The sequence below is a fragment of the Homalodisca vitripennis genome, chromosome 2 (assembly GCF_021130785.1).
Source record: "Homalodisca vitripennis isolate AUS2020 chromosome 2, UT_GWSS_2.1, whole genome shotgun sequence".
Taxonomy (NCBI): Eukaryota; Metazoa; Arthropoda; class Insecta; order Hemiptera; family Cicadellidae; genus Homalodisca; species Homalodisca vitripennis.
Window position 1 is genome coordinate 163,182,963 of NC_060208.1, and position 21,959 is coordinate 163,204,921.

Consider the following 21,959-nt stretch of genomic DNA (forward strand, 5'->3'; position numbering starts at 1 on the left):
TTAACAAATTTGCTAGGTTTGGAAAAATTACTGTAAAGTAACTATTTATAACTATGGTACTTTTTACTATATATTTTTTAAAGCCTTAATACCTTAACTGCTGGACTATACTAAATGATGAAAAGTATTTTTACAAGACAGCAAGTGCACTAGGGCATGTTAAAAATGCCTATCTTTTCTAAATATTTCAGTCTAATTGAGAAATTCTATGCAAAACAGACTTATTTGAGCATACATTCAATTTAAAATTATGAGTTTCTGAATTTTTTTCCCTTTTTAATGTACAATAGTTTAATTTTTAACGAATTATTTATATTTAACATTGTAATATATAATTCACATGAGTTAATTTAATGTAATGTAGTAAAATTTATATATTTTAAATTCTTTAATGTTATTAAATGTGAATTAAAAATAAACATGTTAGTTAAAATTATTTTTATAAAATAAAAATAAAAATATTAATGACATACATTCATTTTAAGAGCATATACAGTTTGTTTTTATTTTAGAAAGCATAATTATATTTAATTTGTTCCATCAAATGTAAAAAAATTCCATTTCAAAGACAAAATAATAATTATTATGTAATGGTGTAGACAATACTTAAACAAAATTATTATTTTAGTATCAGTATATGATCCTTTTCTTATCTTGTCAAACAGCACAGGAGAAACTAAGTGTACTGTGGAATCATCATTATAAAGATGATGTTTAAACAAAATTGATTTAAGAAAGCACATTTTTATTTTGTACAAATCATTGTTAGAAGTTGACATAGAATTTTTCTACAACAAAATTAATACTCATACAGTTGCATAAAAAAGTAGTATTAATTTGTTTACACAAATATTGTGGACAATGCTATCTATTTAGACCGGAGACATTACTTACATGGGTAATTCTAAAAAGTAAACTTACTTGACTACTCTTACTTAATTATTGTCACAATAATTGATATGGAATGGCACTGTAAACCCAAGACATTGCAAACTATAACAGAGGGGTAAAGACTAAAAAAAAAAAAAACACATTAAACTACGCACATACTCATCCATTTTGAACAAATTCGGATGGTAGTGCATAGGCAAGATTAATATACATTAAGAGTAGCTATTTATATTGAAATAATTTGACTATCTGGTACGACATAACATAATAAATTAATGATTATGGTCTCCTTTAGAATTATTTTTTATTTCTGTACAGTTTCAGTTATACAAACCCTTGAGTTTTTCAGAATGTCAATTTGTTAGAAGCATTCTGACTGTAAATTTCAATTGTTATTAAAATTTAGAGTCTTCTGTGTGCTGCCATCATGTAGAATCAAAACAGGGCTAAGCTGCTTTATCAACTTGTTAGTGTATACAAATGAGAAAATTCAAGATGATTTTGAAGATTTTCTACAACACTTGGCACTACTGTTACGGTGAGCAACTCCACTGCCTCAGATTGGCCGCACTGTATTTTATGTTTATAAGGTCCATAGTTATTAACTATTAAAATGTGCAAAATCAACTATACATAATTTTGTCTGATGTATGATTGGAATTATATTTCATAACAGCACTTGTATCATAATGTTGACAGAAATAAATATCCGTTTTAGATTTCATTATCTTATAGTTTACTAAACTCCAATTATATTTTGAGGAATCACGGTTTACTCTAATTGGTTGAAAACCGAAGATTGTGGCAGGTATACAACTGTACTCACCTTACTTGTTAATAGAAGAAAATTCTTGTTTGCTGCTAGCAGTTGAATTGCCAAAATTAGCGGTGTCAGGTTCAAGTGAACATTTAAGTTGATTTTAATTCTTTAGTGGAGTAATAATATTTTAATATTTAAATACACGTTCAACTTATTGCCTTGAACTTTCTTATTTCTAATTACTGTTCTGTCAAGAAAATTGGAGTTTATAAATAAAATCGTTGTCAAATGAAAATTACGAACACTAAAACTTTTTCTAAAAATTAACACCACTATGGAAGAGTCCTAGTGGCTAACACCACTATATCTTTAAGAAATCCGTACAGAATATGCTTTAAGGAGACCACATCAGCACATTAAATGGACAGTCGAGAACAAAAACATACACGAATTATAACTCTCAAGGACCAGGCAGTGGGGGTGCCTTGGCGTGAGCTGCTTGCCGCCTAAGGTCCGATCGGATGAGAGCAGTGAGTCCTGTGCCCACCACAAGAGCGCAGCACAGCATGATGTTAGCCCAGAGGTCACCGTACGTGTTCAGCACATATGAGGAGAACATTGTGAAGAAGATGCCAAATACCTGAGCCCCTGCATTGAGCAGACCGGCCGACGTACCTTCGGGCTCGGGGTAGGTAAGCTCTGCTGCCAGCTCAAACCCCACTGGCAGATACCCCGTCATGAAGAACCTGAGAGAAGATGCTGTGTTAAAAAAAGTTTGACACTACACTACTTCAGGTTTCTCAATCTCAGAGTGTGTTCTCATGTAGTAACAAGATGTTGATTGACTTCAAGAGTTCTGTCCCTTACTTACATTTTAAATAACAAACATACAATATTTAGTTGTACCACTGGTCAACGTTATTTAAATTTTAAAGTCAGACCATCTGCTTGTAAAAAACTTCCCTTTTTAAAATAAAAAGTTCAAAAATAATGGTTAGGTCAACGAAGTTAAATGACTGTTCAATCAAAATAACTATTTTTATGAGAGATGTGTCAAAAAAGCCAAAATGAATCAGGTAATTAATGAATGAGTGATATATTTGTAATATATTCATGAAATTCTTAGATTCTCTATGGCCCTATCTACTATCTAATGAAACCACTGCCAAGGAAGGGACTTGCAAAAATCAATAGGGAAAACAGATATGTTCAAGCTAAGCCTTACTAAAGTCTGGCACTGTAAGTTTTACCATGAACTAAGATATGCATGTGGTCAAGCAAACATTTGGAACCTTCTCTAAATTCACTACATAGATCTACTTCTAATTACTTGTAAAAAATTTGAATCAAAGATAAACAAAAGTTGATATTAGAGTATTTTTTTGTAATTGTGTCATTTTAAAATATAACATACCTTTCAATACATAAAATAAATACCTTAACCTGGAGAAAAATAAACTCACCCTAAGAGTGAAGCAGTGATGTAGACCACAGCTATGAAACCAGAGCCCAACGTGAAGGTGTACACAACCATGCCAACCAAAGAGAAGAAGTACACGCCTAACGTTGTTTCCCTATAAAATTAATTTTTCAGCCTTAATTATGTAGTAAGAAGCTTACCCAAGAATTTGGACATTAACATGATTCCTACAACATTTTATGGGTTGATGGTAATAAATTTTGTTTAAGTTTATAGGTTGACTTTGAATTCTTAGTAGAGAGATCAAAATCTCTGATGTAATTCATCTAGTTTCCAATAAACATTTCTGTCTGGTTTTATGATTATTTTACTTAACAAATACTAGTTATATAGATTCAAGATATTTTATTGTGATTAAGCAATTTACATGCAATAGACATAGCAGCAATATTTAACTGTTTACCCTAAAACAATAGTATATTTAAAAGCATAAATAAATAATTAATTACAATTCATAAATAAACATGACACATACAAACTAAGTATAAATAGTAAATAAAAATTATAAATAAAAATAATTAAAAAATCTGGGTATTAATATCACATGTTAAATATTCGTCAACAGAGTAGAAAGCATTCATTTTTAACCATTTACTCACTAACTTAAATCTATTCATTTCTACACTAAAAACTCTCTGAGGTAGTTTATTAAATAATTTTATCTTCATGAAGATGTGGCTACTTTTTGATTTTTCCAACCTTACTGAAACTTGATTAAGTAAGTAGTTATTCCTTGTATTGAGGGTATGAATATCTTGCCTAAATTAAAAATGGTACAAATTTTCCTTAACACTAACTAAACAAGAATAAATATACATACTAGGAAATGTCATTATTTGAAGTTCTTTGAAAATGGGCAAACATGACTCTCTTTCTGGTATAGATTTAATTGTTCTTAGAGCTTTCTTTTGCCAAATAACAATTTTATCTCAATGACTGCTATTACCCCAAAGTATAATTCCATACAGAAGATGAGAATTGAAAAAGGCATAGTAGGCTGTAATCAACATGGAAAAGTTAACAAAATTTTTTAGTTTCCTTAACAAGTAGATAACCCTAGATAACTTTTTACACAAACTATTAATATGTGAGCCCCAACTTAACCTGCTGTCTAGATGAATGCCAAGTAATTTAACAGGCTTACTACTTTGAACTACTTCCCAATTCAGAGAGAAAATTATTTTTTCAGTTTTACTATTATTTACCATCAATCCTTTTGTTTAGTTATAAAATTATCTAAAGTTTTGTCACAGTTTAAAAGTGTTGTATCATCCACATAATATAATACAGTTGGACATGGCATGTTAAATGATAAATCGTTCACATCAACTATAAAAAGGAAAGGTCCCAATACTGATCCTTGTGGAACTCCTTTCTCTGTAATTTTAAAACCTGATTTTTCATTATTTATTGTTACCATTTGTTTTCTTCCACTGAAATATGATTTTATTAAACTGATTTCTTTATTTTTAATTCCATAGTATTGCAGTTTATAAATGAGTAGGATATGTGAAATACAATACAATCGAATGCTTTTGTTAAGTCAATTAAAGTAGCAGACGAAATTAGTTTATTTTCAAAGTTTTCTAATAACTTTTCTACAATATTTTCTACAGTCTTGATTGTGTTAAGACCTTTTATAAATCCGAATTGTCCTTTGCAAATGTACTAGTTTTCATAAAAATAATCATTTAGTTGCTCTTTAATGCACCATTCAAATATTTTACTAAAAACAGGAATAAGAGAAATCGGCCGGTAACTTGAGGGGTAACATTTTTCACCCTTTTTATACACTGGAACAATTTTTGTTATTTTTAAGTTTTGGGGAAAACTACCTTCATCCAACATTCTGTTGAAAAGTAGAAGGAGTGGTTTAATGATTAGATTGATTATTTATTTTACTATTTTGTTAGAAAATCCATAGAAATCCTCACTCTTTGATGTACTCAGTGTTGAAACACAATTTAATATATTGCCTTTGGTAATTCTCTTCCAGGTAAAAGGTCTAATCTCTCTATTACAATTCATTAAGTATTTGTTTAAATAATGAACTGCTTAATCACTTGACATTCCTTGAGTCAGTGTTGCAACAGAGCCTACAAAGTACTCATTAAAATCATTAGCTATATCAGAATATTCTGTTTTATTGTTGGACTCAGACCTAATTATATTCCAAGCTGCCTTGCATGTATTACTTGAATTTTTTATATATTTCTCGTTAAACTTTCTTTTCTCTTCATCTACTTTTTGTTTATACTTTTGTTATATACTTTGTATATATTTCTACATAGGTACATTTTCATTGGCCGAACCTTTACTTTGTTTGAATCGTTCATACAGTATCATTACCAGATCCCTAAATTTTTTTAACTTTGGTGTGAACCACTTTCTATTTGACCTTTTATGCTTTTTACTATTCAGTTCTCTCATTTTACAGATTTCTTCCAAAGAGTTTGTCAGTAAATAATAAAAGTGCTCAAATGCTTGTTCAATGTTATGAAATGAAATTAATGGTAACCAGTTTTTTTTAGATTTAAATTCATAACTGATTGCGGGCTTATATTTCTGACATGTATCGAAGAGCTTGTCTGGTTGTCTTCTTGTCCCTGTTCATGAAAAGTAGCAAGGACACCAACATGGTCTGAAAGGTTCGGTTCTACCACCTCACATTCTACAATATTCTTATCAAGATTAGTAATAATATTATCTAGACATGCCTTTTCTCTAGTATCTGTCTGGTTTAAACAAAATTAATCAAATGAGTGAAGCAAATTAAAAAAATGTTCTGTTCCAACTGAAAAGTTGTTTATATTTACATTAAAAATCACCTGTTAATATCACTTTAAATTCCTAAACTTATCATTTAAAAACACAAGACATTTCTCCAAATAATACAAAAAAGTATTTACATTAGAATTAGGTGTACGATAAACAGTTACTATTACTATGTTAAAACTAGGAAATATCATAGCCGATGCTTCAAACACAAAAGTGCAAATAAAATTATCTAAATTTAAAACATTAAAACCCTGTTTAACAAAAATCAAACTACCACCTCCACTTAAAGGAGAACATCTACAATAAATACTACCTAGATTAAAATTAATGGGAATGAAAAATTCAGATTCTTCAATAGGCAACCAGTGCTCACTTAAGTAATGACATCACATTTATATTTGTTTAACCATAGTTCTAATAAATCTAACTTATTTCTAATACATTATACATTTAAATTAAACACATTTAGGTCAGTTGAGTGATGTTTTCTGTTTCTAGCTGGTCTGGAGGGGTGGTGGGAAGGGGAAGGGAGTTTCCCGATGGCTTGTGCCTGACATCAGGAGTCTGATGGTCACTTGAGCCAAACACTTCATTGTTGTTGGTGTTGCTGGTATGTGCTACAACTGCTTTGAGCATTCTCTAACTGCCTTGGCTATCTGTTCTGCCAGCCAATTCTTGCCTCGGCTATTAAAGTGCATACCATGACGTGTATGCAGGGACCTTTCAGCTTTACTTAACTCGACAAGTGTAATGTTGTCAAGCTGCTCACTCAGTTGTTTAAATTGAGCATTTGTTCGTGTCACCTATTTGTTCACACAGGACCAATGAACTAGGTCATATCTATGTGGAAGTTCTACTAAAACAACCTTATGATTAGGTTTTTTTTTCCAACACTGACCTAATACTTGTGATGGCCTCTTGAGCGTCATTAGTAGCAACATCGTTGGTCCCGCTAATAATCACTAAGGTATCTTCATAGCTAAGTTTTTCTTCCTCAATGTTATACACGTCCAATATTTCTTTTGTACATCCTTCAGGTCTAATAAAACTCACTGCTTCTTGGTCACTTAATATTTTATGTAAATAATTTTACTAAGCTTACAACCTAAATCATCTGTTGTAGCTTTATGAGGTTTAACCCTGGAACTGGCAAAGTCGTAATTTACAACAAATTTTTTCCTGTAGTCTGATTTTTAGTTTAACTCTGCACAAAGAATTAAAGCTGTGGCAGATGCTATAACGCATGCCAGTTCTAAGGTTAAAGTATTTTGGGCAGTTGAGGAATATAATGATTAGTTGAGAGACATTTAAATAAAGTAACAAATTGCTATTTGATGAAATCTGAATTACTTACTTGAATTTGTGCGTTTTGTCAAGGACAATTCCACAGCAGACAGAACCCAACATTCCTGCCACCACGATCATGAGGCCTATCCTGCCGGCATCCTCCTCTTTACCCTGCAACCACAATAGACCATGAAGCCATACAGCCTGGGTTCAACTACCGTATCAAATTATTACAATTAAATAAAAAGTCTTGACCAAATTGACAATGTGGCAACTTTACTGTTTAAAGTTTTAGAAATGCTAGTAAAGTTTACACATAAAATGAATCTTAACAAGACTATGCTATACAGGACATACATAATTAATTTGAAAACAAACACTCCAATAATACACTTTTTATTTTTGTGAAGTCTTACATGTTCAAGGAACACAACATCAGACCTACATAACTGAATAAAAGTCTGATGATATGTACCTTGAACACAAAAGGCTTCACAAAACTAAAAAGTGTATTATTGAAGTATTTGTTTTCAAATTAATTAAGAATTCCAATAAGAAAAGAACTTCTAAAATGTAAGACATCCATATTATTTCAAGTAAAACTATTGTAAAGAGTGTAAAATATACACATGATCTAAATTTCAATATTCAACTGTTATTGGGAATGCATTTTGTTGTAACTATCAAGATAATAAGCACTGTGACCTAAATAATCCCATTTAGTAGTAATTTGTTTATTTTTTACCTTAGTCTCTGATAATTTTAAATACAGTAGTCTCCCTGTTATCCGGCTACCTCGGTACTGGAGTTCTGACCGGATGGAAATTTGGTTTGATAAACCAATGTGCTCTTAAAATACACAAAAAAAACTCTAAACGTACCAAAAAAGAATCCAAGACTGTAGAGAAATAAAAAAAAAAACACTGACATTTCAACAGTTGGCATGAGTCACAGAGCTTAGTATTTTAGAAATATCTTTATCGTTCCATTTCCAGCTATCACACAACTGGTTAAAATAATGTCTTATAAAAAAATGACCTGTTGAGAGAGTGGCTACTGCATTAGAATAATATTAAACTGCTTAAGTCAAAGTTAAATGTTAAGAAAAATTAAAAATTTAATGGTTTTGTAAAAGAATTAAACATAACATGATAGAAATAATGAGAATCTAGACAACAATTTTTAAATAAAAATGAGAGTATAATATTTCTGGAATGTTAAATTCTTGATTGTTTTGGTTACTTTGTTATTTCTCTATGTAGCCATTATTTCAACATTACAATATCACTTTTATTACAGTTGTATGAAAACGGCATATCCAAGCCATTGTGTGACATAAGTAATAGTAGTGTATTGTTCTTAAAATTACAATCCAGAAAGGAAACAATATTTTATCACTTAATAGGTCGACTTATCATTTATATTTTATTAGATTTTTAATTTTTCAAACTAAAATTATATTTAATAGCTTAGACTATTAAGGGCTTTAGCTAAGTCAAAATATTTTATATTTTTTCAGCAATAAATAATTCTGATCTATTTTAATAAAAAAGAAATGTTTGTAAAGTTCTCCAAAAAGGCTACACTTATGTTGAGAACTAATATTTGTAACACCAATTATTATTAAAATAATATTTTTATACCTAAATGACATTTCCAAACTTTGCTAGTTCTGTACCAATATTAAATAAATAACAAAATATTCAAACAAAACTTTATTCAACAGTGGTCAAGGATGGAAGAAAATTAACTCATGTAGAAGTCACTCAAACATAAAACAGATATGAAAATGTAGAACAACACAGCTTTCTTTCTGAAAATCGGTTTTATTAGTTGAAACCAACAGAAGAAAATATCTAAAATGGTGAAAACATTGTGTAAACTGTACAAAATTTTGTCTAAGAAAACATTTTAGTTTGTGTAGACAGTCATGGAAAAGATCTGACTTGGCATGTTAATAAATGCAGAACAAAATTATTGAAAACGTATTAATCTGTTGGTTTTTTAATGCCTAGAGGCCATACCAAACAAGTTTTAGACAAGGGGAACATAAAATGAGAGTTAAGAGTTAACAGACAGAAAAGACTTCTTGGTTATCCCCACATCAAGCAGCTATGGTGGGAAGGGCTGATTCGATGTGAATGTTGAATTTAGCTCGAGTTCACCTTTCTCTTACATACAGCATCTGAAATCTGATGCTGTTGCAGACTTGTATCCTTAAATCTGGAGACATGCTAGTCTGAAGGAATCTAAAAATAGTTTGCAACGAAGAACGAAGAAGCTCGAAACGAAGCCCCTCACACCGTTTCAACATCAGAGACACCCAGACTACAAAATGTAGTGCAATCTAGGGAAGAGTTATTCTCATTGTCTTGTTTTGGGCGTCTTCGTTCTTCATCACTAACTATTTTTGGATACCTTAAGACGAACAAGACTCCAGATTTCAGGTGAACTGGAGCTAAGACCTCTGAGTGGCTTAAGGCCAACTTTTTACTTGTAAATAAGGAAAATACTGAAAATATTGTTTTCTCTTTACATAGAACTGTATATACTTTTCCATCTGTTAAATTGTTAGGGATATATCTTGATAATAATCTAAGCTGGGAATTATGTGTACAGAATATTTGTAAAAATCTTGTTTAGAGCACTTTGAAACTCGAATTCTGTGTTAGTTTTGACTTGATCACGATAGCTTACTATGCTTTTTTCACCCATGTATTGCATGTGGCATAACACTATGGGGTAACAGTAGTGCAGCAAGGAGGGTTTTTGCATGACAAAAAAGGCCTTGAGGGTTATTAGGTTATTAAAGGCATTCTTTATAGAGTATCCTGTGAAACAGTTTTTAAGGGGTTGAATGTTATGACCTTACCTTGTCAGTACATATTTTGTTCTCTAATGCAGGTGATCAAAAAGAGATGGTGTACATGGTTATACCACAATAAATAACAATAAGCTTAGCCTCACAAGTGTTAAATTAGATTTAACAAAGAAAAGTCATACTTATATGGAGTTAAAACTTTTTAATAAATTACCTGAAATGGCATGGACAGTTAAATTAAACAAGTTTAAAAAGGTAGTGAGTAACTATCCAATTGGCTGAATAAAAATGCTTTTTATTCTATACATAAATGTATATCCTATGATTTAGTAATATAAGCTTTTAAATAATTTTAGCAATCAATTTTGAAATAATTAGTTTAGCTGTACATTTTTTGACATGAGATTTTAAATTAGGTAATTAGTCTGTTATTTGCTGGTTATTGTTGTTATTTGATAACTTGATTTTAATTGTTATTATATTTATTAACTTGATTTTGAATTATTATAGGTAATATTAAAACAAATTTTTATATATTTGTAATTATTATGGACAAACTAACATTGTTAAAGTAAAGAATTAATTTTAAATTTTAATGGTTTCATGATGATGTCAACTGCAAACATTGTATGTGTAAAGACGAATAAATGAATCTTGTCGTAATAAAATATGTTGTCATAAAAACTATTTATTGTAAACAACCAATTTTTTTATTTCAAAATGCATAAACAATAATATTGTTGACAAACACTCGATTGATAGTATTATCAAAATATGAAACCTCATCAATTTTTGTGCAAAGGGGAACAAAAATAGAATCAACTAGGAGTGAAGGGCCTAGTAATTTAGACAGGAGAGGTTTAAACTATCTCTAACTTGAGTAAAATACATAACACTCACTGGGAAGTGGGCCACAAAGATCTGGTTCAGCAAAGTGGATATTGCGTAGAATACACCAACATTGATACCGTACGATACCAAGAGCAATACATAGGCCGGGTTGGTAGCCAGGTGTTTGATAGAGGTGGCGAATGGCACAGACTCGGCGTTGCGTTGCACAGCTTGTGCCGGACTGGGGGGCAGAGGTGCTTACCCTGGAAAACTGTGAGTACTTCAGAGACGCAATACATAGGCCGGGTTGGTAGCCAGGTGTTTGATAGAGGTGGCGAATGGCACAGACTCGGCGTTGCGTTGCACAGCTTGTGCCGGACTGGGGGGCAGAGGTGGCTTACCCTGGAAAACTGTGAGTACTTCAGAGACCTACATCACTACAAATATTAAGAGCAATACATAGGCCGGGTTGGTAGCCAGATGTTTGATTGATTATTCAGTATTATTTATAGTTTCACTTTATTTTTTAACTACTTTTTTTGGCGGGCTGTAGATGTATGTTTTGCATGGAGAAAAACTCTTGTTTCACATCATGAAACGTCACGTTTGTTTACTATGTACCCACTAGGGACAGAATGGACTATCAAGGCCACTTTGATGTCAGGGTGTTTCTCCGTTCAGTTAAGTGGCTATCCAGGTTTACTAGTCAGAAAAAAAAAATGGAAAGGCAGTAGCAGAACTGACCGACAGAATTGACTACTTTTTATAACTGGCTGTGAATAAAATTAATCACAAACTAAAATATTTGATAAAATATTGGTTTGAATAAATCTACGAACTACTGATTTATTTATTTATCCAATACAAAATTGATTAACTTACTCCATCTTTTAATAGCAGTATTTAAAGATCATTGGATTCCGAATTGTATTTCTACGCGGTTCATATTAATTCCTATTCCAGCTCACTACTAGTTTCGACTTAATCTCTATAAATAAAAAGGTAGTATACAATAAATATTGATAAGATTGTTATTTGTTTTTTCTGGCATTAGGCAAAAGTGAAAAATATCACACCCATTCTAGGTCTAATATTCTTGGAACAAAAATTAAAAATGGGTCGTTTGAATTTATTTTTAGTGTACATAAGATTATTTAAATTTTTTTTGATGATACCATATGAAAGGTCACAAAAGATAAATAAATCCTACATAATATTATATACTTTTCTGGAGCAAAATAAAATGTTATTTTAAAAATGTGACCAAAAGTAACATTTTAGAAGTAATAATTTAATAACTTTTTTCATAATTTTGTTAGTTTTTGTGATTAAACATGTATTGAATTTCGTTTTTAAGGACTGAAAAAAATACTTCTACGAAAAAATACAATCCCTACTGTTAATAAAATTTTATGTTTTGCTATACGAGACATACAACGTACCATTTTAGAAAAAAAAAACTCGTAAAACAATATTTTGTAAGCTGATTTTATTTAGACATGAGAGTATCCATGGGTTACCTTATAACTATTTTTCTGAAAAGATACGTTATTTCAATGTATGGTTTATAGTACATTTTTGGACTAAGAGCACCATTTTTTGTGCGCATAACAATCTAATTATTTAAAAAAATGGAAAGCAATAAGATATTCACCAACTGTAGCCCAACTCACATTCAAGATTTGGCGAAAATCTGTTTTTACAGCTAATTTCTATAAATATGTGCTAATTATGAGCTTAACGGCCAGAGTGGCTAAATACATATTCTGTGTTATTAACCTACATATTCTGTGTTATTAACCTACTGCTATCATCCTCCTGAACTAAAATATAAGGTTTCAAGGGGTACAATGACAAATAACAAAGTTATAGAAGATTAAAAGTGGAACTTCTTTTCCTGCACGGAGTAATATTTCATTGCTCTATGGGCGTCACGTGGTCTTGTTACTATTTTTAAGTCAACCTTGCATTAACTACTGCTAATGTTAATGTTGCATCAACTACTGCAAACACATCATCTTTGAGTATGTAAAATAACAATAATGCTGAATTTGATCCAAATAAAAGACTTTTTCTAATTTAGACCTTTTAAGAATAACATTCAAATTAGCCTGACACAAGTTAGTCCAGCTATCAGTGGTGGCTACGGCAGCGCCTTCGGTGCTGCCACACAATGATAGAAACATTCATAAAAACATCCCTCGAAGTAGTAGGCCTATCTATCACTAAAATATCAAATTCTAAATGGTCTGATCATGAATTTGATCAAACTAGAACTGGAAGACAAACTAATGGCAGCAGAAGAAGTAACCCACGACCTCCTCACTAAAAATATCAAATTACAAGAAGAAATAGATTTTCTGAAAAATAAGCTATACGCTGAACAAAATCATAAACAAGAACTGATTGAGCAAACTGAAATAGAAAAAACACAGTTCTGTGATCAAATAAATAACCTATCCTCACAGAACTTGAATCTCATTACTCAAAATAGCCAACTTGAAGAGCAAGTAAAACAAGAAAAATCTAACTTTATCTTACTAAAGGAACAAATATACGACCTTACAAATAACATGACAAACCTCAAAAAAGAACTTGAATTAAAATCCAATTTGTTAAACAACATGTCAGAAAACTGTGAAGAAACTTTGCAGAAAAACTTTCTGAACAAGCCAGAACGGCCCATGAACATCTAAAGAGTTTCCTAAAGGCTTCTAAGACAGCTCTTAATAGTACCCAGACTTTATGCTACTAATAATGACATTCCAGATAAAAAACCCTACTTTTACACAGTCTGACGCCCAGTGTGACAGGGAGAACCTCCGACACAAAAAATGACCCACGAACTGACCGAGAGAGACAGCCAAACTCTGACACAAAAACTGGGTTACGAAATGACCTGGAGAAACAGACAAACTCCAACCAAAAAACTGAGCATGAATTGACTGAGAGAGACTGTCAAACTTTGACACACAAACTGAGTCATAGTATGACTGGATCCGTAGACAAGATGCCATTTAATAAAAGGAAACAGCCTTCTAAAAGAAAGTGATAAGAGGAATTTTTTTCAGCGTCTCCCTTCAGGTCGCAAAAAGTGCACGGATATCCAGCAAGAAACACTGCACTCTAACTGGCAAATCCAGCACAGATCAATCAGAAAACCCAAAATTTGAACTCAGTAAAACACCACCCCTACATGCAAAAATAAAACCTATAAATCAAAGTACTGAAGAATTTTTTGCACAAAATATTAACTTCTACTGCCAGGTTATGGGTAAAAATAATGACCTTGAACCAGTTATCAGCAGGACAAACACTCCAACTACATCACCTAATTGCTCAACACTTCAACTGCAGCCTTTTTTAGTAATAAATCCCACTATCGAACAAAACAACCTAAATAAAAAATCTCTCTCTATACTCCATCAAAACACAGACCGGATTGCAAACAAAATTGACAGGATAAACGCTCTCCTATACACGCATAAGGCTGACGTAGTAATAGTAATAGTAATTCTAACTGAACATGGTTCAAAAAAAAAAGAAACAATGCTCAACACAAGAATAATTGGTTACTCCTTGCTAACAGATATAGCAGAGAAAATCACCTAAAGGGAGGAATTGCAATCTTCATTAAAGATCACCTAAAAAAACAATAGCACAGCTCTTAACATCCAGCACTTCTCGATTGAACTCACATGCGAAATGACTGCCATAAATCTTAAAATAGGTAAAAGTCTATTCACGATCATAGGGGTTTACAGGACAAAAAGTAATCTTGAGACCGGTCTTGAAGCAATATCTGATGCTTTGGAAACCATACAGACACACAGACATCAAGTCATCTTAATGGGGGACATAAATATTGACTCTCTTAACAGAAATCATGACTCTACTTTATTGACTGAAACCTTAACCAGCTACAACTTATATAGGCTAGACCTCCCACCTACCAGAATTACTCCAACCATCAAGGACGTCAATTGACTGTGTATGCAGCAACATCCCAGAAGACAACCTAAAGGTAGAAGTAATTGAAACAGGAATTTCAGACACACAGGGCAAACATGCACTATAAATCATACCTCACCCTCCCCTATGAACCACACTATAGCAGAAAGAAGAAATATGAGCGAAGAAAATCTGATGTCTCTAAAAGAACTTCTTAAACCAGCAAAACTGGACAGAGGTCTATAATACCGACGAAGCTGATGAAGCCTACGCTAAATTTAGTAGCACCCTTCTTACCGCCCTTAACGAAGCATGTCCAAAAATAAAATCAAGACAAGGAAGAAGGAAAAAGAATTATGCTCTGTCTGACCCCACAGCATACCAGTTGAAAAAGGACTTCCTCAAAGCACAAAACATCTATAATACTACAGGTAGGGAGGAACATAGGCAAACTGCCATATTATTAAAGAAGGAATATGATCTCCAACTACGTCTCTTGAGGAAACAAAACACAATATCAACAATTGCAACGGCTGAAAACAAAACAAAATCAATATGGAATTTTATTAATCTAGAAAGAAAAAGCAAAATCAGACAACAGTGCCTTAACACATCTCAACATAAATGGAAACCATAGTAATCTGAACCATTGGAAATGGTAGACCACTTAAACACCTACTTTATTAATGCAGCCGATCAACAATAGCAAGTAAAAACGCAAATACTAACCACTTAACAGAACCAATCCCACAGGGAAATATTCCCAACTTAATCCTAAGCCCAACTGATCCAGAGGAAATTTCCAAAAATTATCAATGAACTTAAACCAAAAACTTCCTCAGGTTATGATGAAGTCTCCTCTAGGCTATTAAAATTGTGTAAAGACGACCTTATAGAGCCTTTAGTTCATATTGCTAACAAATCATTCTCTACTGGAACCTTTCCATCAGCTTTGAAACTTTCAAAAAGTATATCCAAAACACAAACAAGGATGTACAGCACAACCATCTAATTATAGACCGATATCCTTAATTCCAACCATATCAAAAGTTTTTGAAAAAATAGTTCTAGCTCGTCTTTTTAAAAACACCTAACAAACAATCAAACTTCTGACAAAATACCAACATGGTTTTATGCCTGGAAAATCCACAACCACTGCTTTGATTAGTCTGGTGGAATTCATCATTGACCAACAGGAAGAAGGAAATACAACTACTGCTATTCTGCTTGACTATAGTAAAGCTTTTGATTGTCTTGACCACAAACATCTCCTTAAAAAGCTGTCATCACTTAGGAATTCGGGGAACAACAAAAGAGTGGTTTAAAAGCTATTTAACAGACCGAAAACAACTGGTGGAGATAAAACACTATAACAATGGAAAAAAACTAGAATTAGTAAGATCACATCCGAAGAAGATCACAAGAGGAGTCCCTCAAGGATCGGTTCTAGGCCCTGTTCTGTACATACTCTTTACAAACGACTTTCCTAAACTCCTTGAGCTCTATTGCAACTGTTTAATGTACGCAGATGATTACAGTGTTATTACTTGGCAGAGAAAACACAGAACAACTAGAAATTGATTCCTTCACAGCCATAAATATGGCAATCCAATACTGCCACAATAATGACCTTGTCCTCAATGAAAAGAAAACCAAAACAACTAGTACTAGGAAGAAACAGAGAAGTTGTCACACGAATACCAGAACTTGATGAAGTTAGCTCCACTAAATACCTTGGAGTTACAATTGACGAAGACTTATCGTGGACACAACACATCAACTTACTCTGCAAGAAACTTAGCACAGGACTGTATGTGCTGAGAAGAGTGAGAAGTATAAGTGACACCACAACTACCAAGACTGCATACTATGCACTCTTTGAGTCACACATACGCTATGGAATAGCTGTATGGGGAGGAACAACTAACACTAACCTACAACGTGTCTTCCTAAATACAAAAAAGAGCAATCAGAATTCTAGGGAACCTTCAACCAAAAGAAAAACATGCAGAGACACTTTCAAGAGCCTGAAGATCCTCACAGTCATAAGCATCTACATTCTAGAAGTTGTGACTTATATAGCACATCAAGGCGCCAGACGCGGCAAGAAATGGAGCACAGATCCACCACCATAACACCAGGCACGCAACCAACTACTGCCTTCCTGTGCATCATCTTAGTAGGACTGAGAAGAAACCCAGCGCTACACTGGCACCAAAATGTGGAACTCTCTACCAGAAGACCTTAAAAGACAGAAGTACAAAAGTTTCCACGCCGCCTGAAGAGTTGGCTTCAGGACCGACCCTTCTACAGCCTAGCAGAGTTCTATAACTGGAAACAACATTTCAACTAGCACTAACTTGAAATTATTTTACCACTTTTATAGAGCATTTTAACACAAACTTTGACATGTCCATTTTTAACTCCAACTTGTTTCATTTTGTATCATCAATGTTAACTTTAGATTTTTTCATTCTATTTCATATGTACATTTTTCTCTGTAGAAGTTTCATATGCAGCCAGATTGTATTCATTTAACACTGCTTTATTTTTAATGTTTAACAGTTTTAACATTTGTGTCAAGTAATAATCACTGATCATGTAACATTACATGTTTTTATAATATGTTAATTAATGTTCTACACTATAATAGTTAGTAACTTTGTATTTGACGCCATTACTAATCTTAACGATTATGTAAATAAAGAAATTTTGAATCTTGAATCTTTGAATCTTGAATTCCTCTGGCCATTACTGCTTTATAGGAAACACAACTTGAAAACACAAACAAATATTGTTATTCACCTTAACATAACTTCTTATTATCTTGCAAGAAAAGTAGTTCTACTTTTAATGTTCTAAAATCCATATTTATCATTTTCATACCCTAAAACCTTATAGTGTTTTGTTTAGAAGAATGATATCAATAGGTTAATAACATGAATCTTGTTTCCATTGTGAATGAAAATAAATTTGAAAATAATGCACACAAATTTAACTAAATTTTTTACAAACGAATAAATTGAGTATAAAACATACATAAGTTTAATAAATAAGCAAAACTACCATAGGCTACCATAACTTTGTATGTACATACTATCTACTAACATACCATGTGGTAAATTCTAATCAAATAAAAATAGCTTTTATCGATTTAAAAATAACACACAATTACACAACAAACTATTACTCTCACTCTGAAAAACCATGGTGACCAATTAAAACGGAATAAATTAATTTCCTAATATTTTAACAGCTCACGTAATCCAAATCAAACATGTATTTTACTTTAAAATCTTAAATTCAAGTAACGCAACTAAAGGATGGTATTGTTAGCTAAGAGCCAGTGAAGGCTACTTCACGGGACGCTGAAAGTAACTGAGAATAAGCCTTAATAATATGCTAAACAATGATACTTAATACTCACAGATTAATATTAGAACCAGCAAGACTGAGGTGAGTATAGCAACTGAGTAGAAGAGAGTCGAGAGGCCAGCTCCAATACTCTCCATCACTTCGCTATTCTTGACCAGTATGGGCGGAATCAGAAAACCTATTGCTATTCCAAGCTGCAACAAAACAATCAACAACATGCAGTACTGTACTCTGGAAGGAAAATTTTAATCTTACAATAGTTCTCTAAGTCTAAGACTGTCATCATGAAGGGAATGCTAAAGCGGTGTTGGAGTCTTTAATAATCCACTTATGCTTTAATTCTGTCCAATAACAGTAGATTTTTTTAAACAGGTATCTTACCTAATGTGACCATATATTTATATTTAGGCCTTAAAACTCATCATATTATTTCAGAGGCTAACACACTTTAATTGCAAAATAAAGCAATGAGAAAGTCTCTAACTTAGTAAGTAGGCTATTACAATCTGGTCTTTAAAAATAAATTTGGTACAGAACCGCAACATTTTAAAAATTTTGGGTAGAGTACGATAAGCGGACCCGGTGTTTTATATCGATGTTGACAAACGATATTACTTAATTATAACTATCAACATAATAAACTGATACTGATTTTGGAAAAATAACTAACTTGTATAAACTTTAAACAATTGCTCATATCATAAAACGCATTGTCTTTTATAGACAAAACACAGTCGAAAGCTAGTGAAGGACTGTGAAGCAAAGTTTAAAAAGTGGGCATATCTGTCGACCTGCTTGCAGATCATCTTTGTAGGTATTTGTACAGAATAAAGTACAGTTTTCTAGATAGGATGCTTTCAACAACTTCTTGACAGTTAATCACTGCTACTGAGGAGAAAACAGAAATAGGTACACGCATTTTTAGTTATAAATGTTTGTTATGTTGTTATCATTTTGTTATTATTTATGAATTTTTCCTATATCTAGTTCTAATTGTTTGTTTGATCGTTATAGCTCCTTTATTATTTTTGAAATTGTCAATATGTGTATTATATATTAATTTAAAAAATCAGTGTTATTGATACACACACACATTGCTGTTTTAATATTTGATATACAAATATGGTATCGATGATCATACTAATCGATATAAAAACCGAGTCACCTTATCGTACTCTACCCAAATGTTTTGACTTATTGATGGTGGATCGCAATAAAACTAATACATATAAAATAATAGACTATAATGCATGTTTTGACGTTGTATTAAATCTGAGAGACCAATCAGGAGTTGAAGGTGTTAGATAGTTGTGATATAGGCTTACCTCACAACTATCAAAATATCTTGTCTGGTGAGTAATGAAGAAATCAAACTCAAAGTATGATAAGTATAATATCCTAGCTATTTAAAAAATAACATTTTTAATGATTGTAATTTAGTACTTTGTTTGTAAAACATTACAGAAAAAACTTACCAGTGCATATAGGCTATTTATGTTGTACTATTATGTAGTCTACAATGTGTAGAATATCTCTGAATTATAATTTGCAATAAAGTAACCTTGGCCTACAAGTTCTTTAGCCCCATTCAGTAAACTCAACGTCTAGTAAATCCTCTTCTTTCATGCATTGCATGGATACTGGTAGACTACTGTTATTGGAAAGCGAGCTCTGACATACCAGATTTGGCTTATCAGATTTGCTTGTATTGATTTCTATCAGTGGTACATTATTTTTGAGTCTACGTTTATTTAACCACTCATCTAATGATGCATTTACTATATGTGCATATGAAATCTTTTTCTTTTCATCTTCATCAATTTGATTTTTTATTGCGGTTAGGTCTTCCTTTGAGAAATGGCTATGATTACAATTCTCATCAAATTGACAAGTGCCAGTGTTTTTGAATCTTCGGCATTCTTCCTTAGACTTCTCTTCAAGATAAATAGTTTTCAGATCTCTATACTGTTTATAATGATTATTTCTACTTCGTATATGACTTATTCCTTGTATATGTTTTCTGCGTGACTCAGGGTCATCCACAAACGATCTATCACAATATTCACAATAGTACCTTTTTCCCATAACAATGATTTTTAGTGACAAAGCTTTCAAGAACCTATGTAGATTCTCTAATGAAAATCTTATATCTTACACATAACCTATATGCTAGGTCAACGATTGGTCACAGTAAGAATTTATTGTTCAGTATTAAACAACTGTAAACGCAACTGAGTCAAAATTATTCTTTCACAAATCTAATGACGCATTAAATTCTACAACTTCCAAGTTATTAACCAAACACATACAAATACATTATAGATAAGTATAAGTTCACCAAACAACTATCGAGCACAAGATTTTACTTGAGCAATCGAGCAACTACATGAGGAGCTCGCTGGACTGACATGGATGATGGAACTGGACTGGATGTGGCTGTTATGTTGGCTAGCCTGGCTCGACATCACAGTGTTGCCAGCTGTAACGGGGCAACAACAAAAACTGTCCACTCCCGAGCTTAAAATTACCCACAAGCTAACAATATCAAACGTACATAGCTCTTGCATGTTAAAACATAAAATGATATTGTAAAATATCTTTAGTACTGTATTTAAGTAATACTCAATGGTTTCACTATGGAGAAATTAAAATCTTACTTGAATAAAAAAAGTTTTATCTTGTTAATTGAATAAAACATTTCTCCATCAACAGTATACAGAACCCAATTTAAAAACTCTTAATTACAAAACCTTTTATTAAATTTGAAAATTTCAAACAAAGAGAGGTTATTTACAAAATCTTCTACGTTAGTGAATAATATATATATATATATATATATATATATATATATATATATATATATATATATATATATATATATATATATATATATATATATATATATATATATGAAGCTGTGAGATTAAAAAGGAAAACATTCCAGTTTTTTGACAAATTGAGTTGAAATAGCCATTTTGTTTTTCAGACCTAAATGCTTCTAATGAGATAAATAAAGAAAACATTCCTTTATATTTAGTAGCCATGGCAACCCATTTGACTCTAGACTGAGATTAAGAAAGAAAACATTCCAGGAATGTTTTCCTTTTTAACCTCAGTGACGAGTAGTTCGTTTGTTTGGCCAGTAGAGTGCATTGTGTGTAATATTGGTTTATTATTGCTAATACACTAACCTGTAAGTAGTTAAAGTTGTAAGGTTATGAGAGTATTTAACACTATTTATTTTCAGTAATTGTGCTATTACCCCTGTAAGTTAAGTGAGTTCTAATCATTTTGATGATCAAAAAACTATGTCTGAAGCATCAGAAAATGAAGAAAGCCCTGCTAAGAAAAGGAGAGGCGTAGGAAATGCTGTAAGTAAAATGAAAGTTGCTAGGCTGAAAGGAGAAGAGTTTGTAACAACTTCTGGAGTATTAGTTGAACAAAAGACTACAGGTCCTAAATGTGACTGTAGGAACAAATGTACCTCTAATTTTACTGAGGAACAAAAACTTAAAATAGTTAGTACGGTTTTACAGTGGTAGGCCTAAGAATGAACGGGACACTTATTTGATAGGTTTGATTGACCGCTGTGATGTTCAAAGGCACAGATCTATTAGTCCACATTCAAAACAGCTTTCCTCATCTTTTAAATATAACACCGTAGATGATGGTAAAAAGTTTGAAGTGTGCCGTAAGGCTTACTTAAGCTTACATGCAGTAACTAGCAAGGTTGTTTTTCGTTTGACATCTATTTTAACCAAAGGAGAGCAGCCTATGGATATGAG

General features: G+C 32.1%; 1 protein-coding gene across 3 annotated transcripts in view; it reads right to left on the minus strand.

The window, feature by feature from the left end:
• Nucleotides 1-728: 728 nt before the first annotated feature.
• The window catches only part of LOC124354969 (uncharacterized MFS-type transporter C09D4.1), a 49,989-nt gene continuing 28,758 nt past the window's right edge, over nt 729-21,959 (minus strand). For 2 of the 3 annotated variants that reach the window (XM_046805801.1, XM_046805802.1), the window contains 6 exons: nt 18,227-18,368; nt 11,146-11,258; nt 10,918-11,007; nt 7,264-7,367; nt 3,115-3,225; nt 729-2,397 (listed from right to left, as the gene is read on the minus strand). In XM_046805801.1, coding sequence (XP_046661757.1) covers nt 2,112-2,397; nt 3,115-3,225; nt 7,264-7,367; nt 10,918-11,007; nt 11,146-11,258; nt 18,227-18,368 — 846 coding nt within the window. In that variant the 3' untranslated portion in view covers nt 729-2,111. Of the gene's footprint in view, nt 2,398-3,114; nt 3,226-7,263; nt 7,368-10,917; nt 11,090-11,145; nt 11,259-18,226; nt 18,369-21,959 lie in introns of all 3 variants that reach the window. The other variant, XM_046805803.1, reaches the window with a different exon arrangement.